Genomic DNA, 931 nt, shown 5'->3' with positions numbered 1-931 from the left:
GAGCAGGGAGCGCGTGGGCCACTTGGGCTGTGGGCGAACTTGCCGTGCTCAGCGCCTGTGCTCCGACCGAACCGGCAACGCAAGGGCTGCTGGAGCCAACCTGCCGCCTCGCAGGGTTCTTAATAACAAGGTTTGCCTAGCATGAAGTATTTAACACCCCCTTTAAAATGATTCCTTTTTTTTTTTCTCTACGTCACCATAATAAATGTTTTGGATATAAAATTGACTTACAGAGGAAAGCTGATGGGGGAGGGAACCTGTTTGCCTTGTACTTTTTTTCCACTATTGTTGCTGCTAGTCGTGCGCATCCTCTTGCTCAGCTCTACCCACAGACACTCGGTCCTTAGGGCTTCAGTTTCTCTTCCCAGACACCACCTACTCTTAATTTTTATTTTTATTTTCTTTATTTTTTTTTTCTTTGGTTTTCTTTCCTCTGGCGATTGTGTGTTGGGTCCTTTTTCGCGTGAGCAGATTGCTGGTTGACTTGTAAGGGTGTTTGCTGCATACAGTGTAAGCATTGTGACTGCAAATAAAACTTCAATGGTTTCTACTGAGCCGTGTCTGCCTGGGCATCACCAAACTCTCCCTGGCGCGCGATCCTGCTACGAGAACGAGGCCTTTTCCAAGCAAAGTGGGTTTAAAAAAAAGCATAATTTTATTTCTTGGGGATAGATTGTACTTGGGCATAGGGCAAAGGTCCGGCCCAAATCAAACTGGATTCAGCAATTCTGCCTTAGTGGTTTTGGTCTAGGGAGAGACCCTTTCAACACCCGCAGCACAAGGAATTGGTTTGTTTAAAACATTTATTTACAGTCTGCAAACGGGAGTCTGAACTTGGAGGAGCAGGGAAGGCAGGTACAGCCCTGCTCCCCCTGCCCGGGCAGGGGGCTTTCTTACCCCTCCTCGGCTCAGCACCGGCTAAACTCGTCCC

General features: G+C 48.1%; 1 protein-coding gene across 1 annotated transcript in view; it reads right to left on the bottom strand.

Moving 5' to 3' along the window:
- Positions 1-547: 547 nt before the first annotated feature.
- The window catches only part of PBDC1 (polysaccharide biosynthesis domain containing 1), a gene marked incomplete at its 5' end in the record, with an annotated part of 956 nt that continues 572 nt past the window's right edge, over positions 548-931 (bottom strand). Inside the window, one exon of the mRNA XM_009699277.1 lies at positions 548-617. Coding sequence (XP_009697579.1) covers positions 548-617 — 70 coding nt within the window. The remainder of the gene's footprint in view (positions 618-931) is intronic.

This window comes from Cariama cristata, unplaced genomic scaffold (assembly GCF_000690535.1).
Source record: "Cariama cristata isolate BGI_N322 unplaced genomic scaffold, ASM69053v1 scaffold32914, whole genome shotgun sequence".
Classification (NCBI taxonomy): domain Eukaryota; kingdom Metazoa; phylum Chordata; class Aves; order Cariamiformes; family Cariamidae; genus Cariama; species Cariama cristata.
Note: the sequence above shows the minus strand (reverse complement) of the source record. Positions and strands in the feature narration are given on the sequence as shown.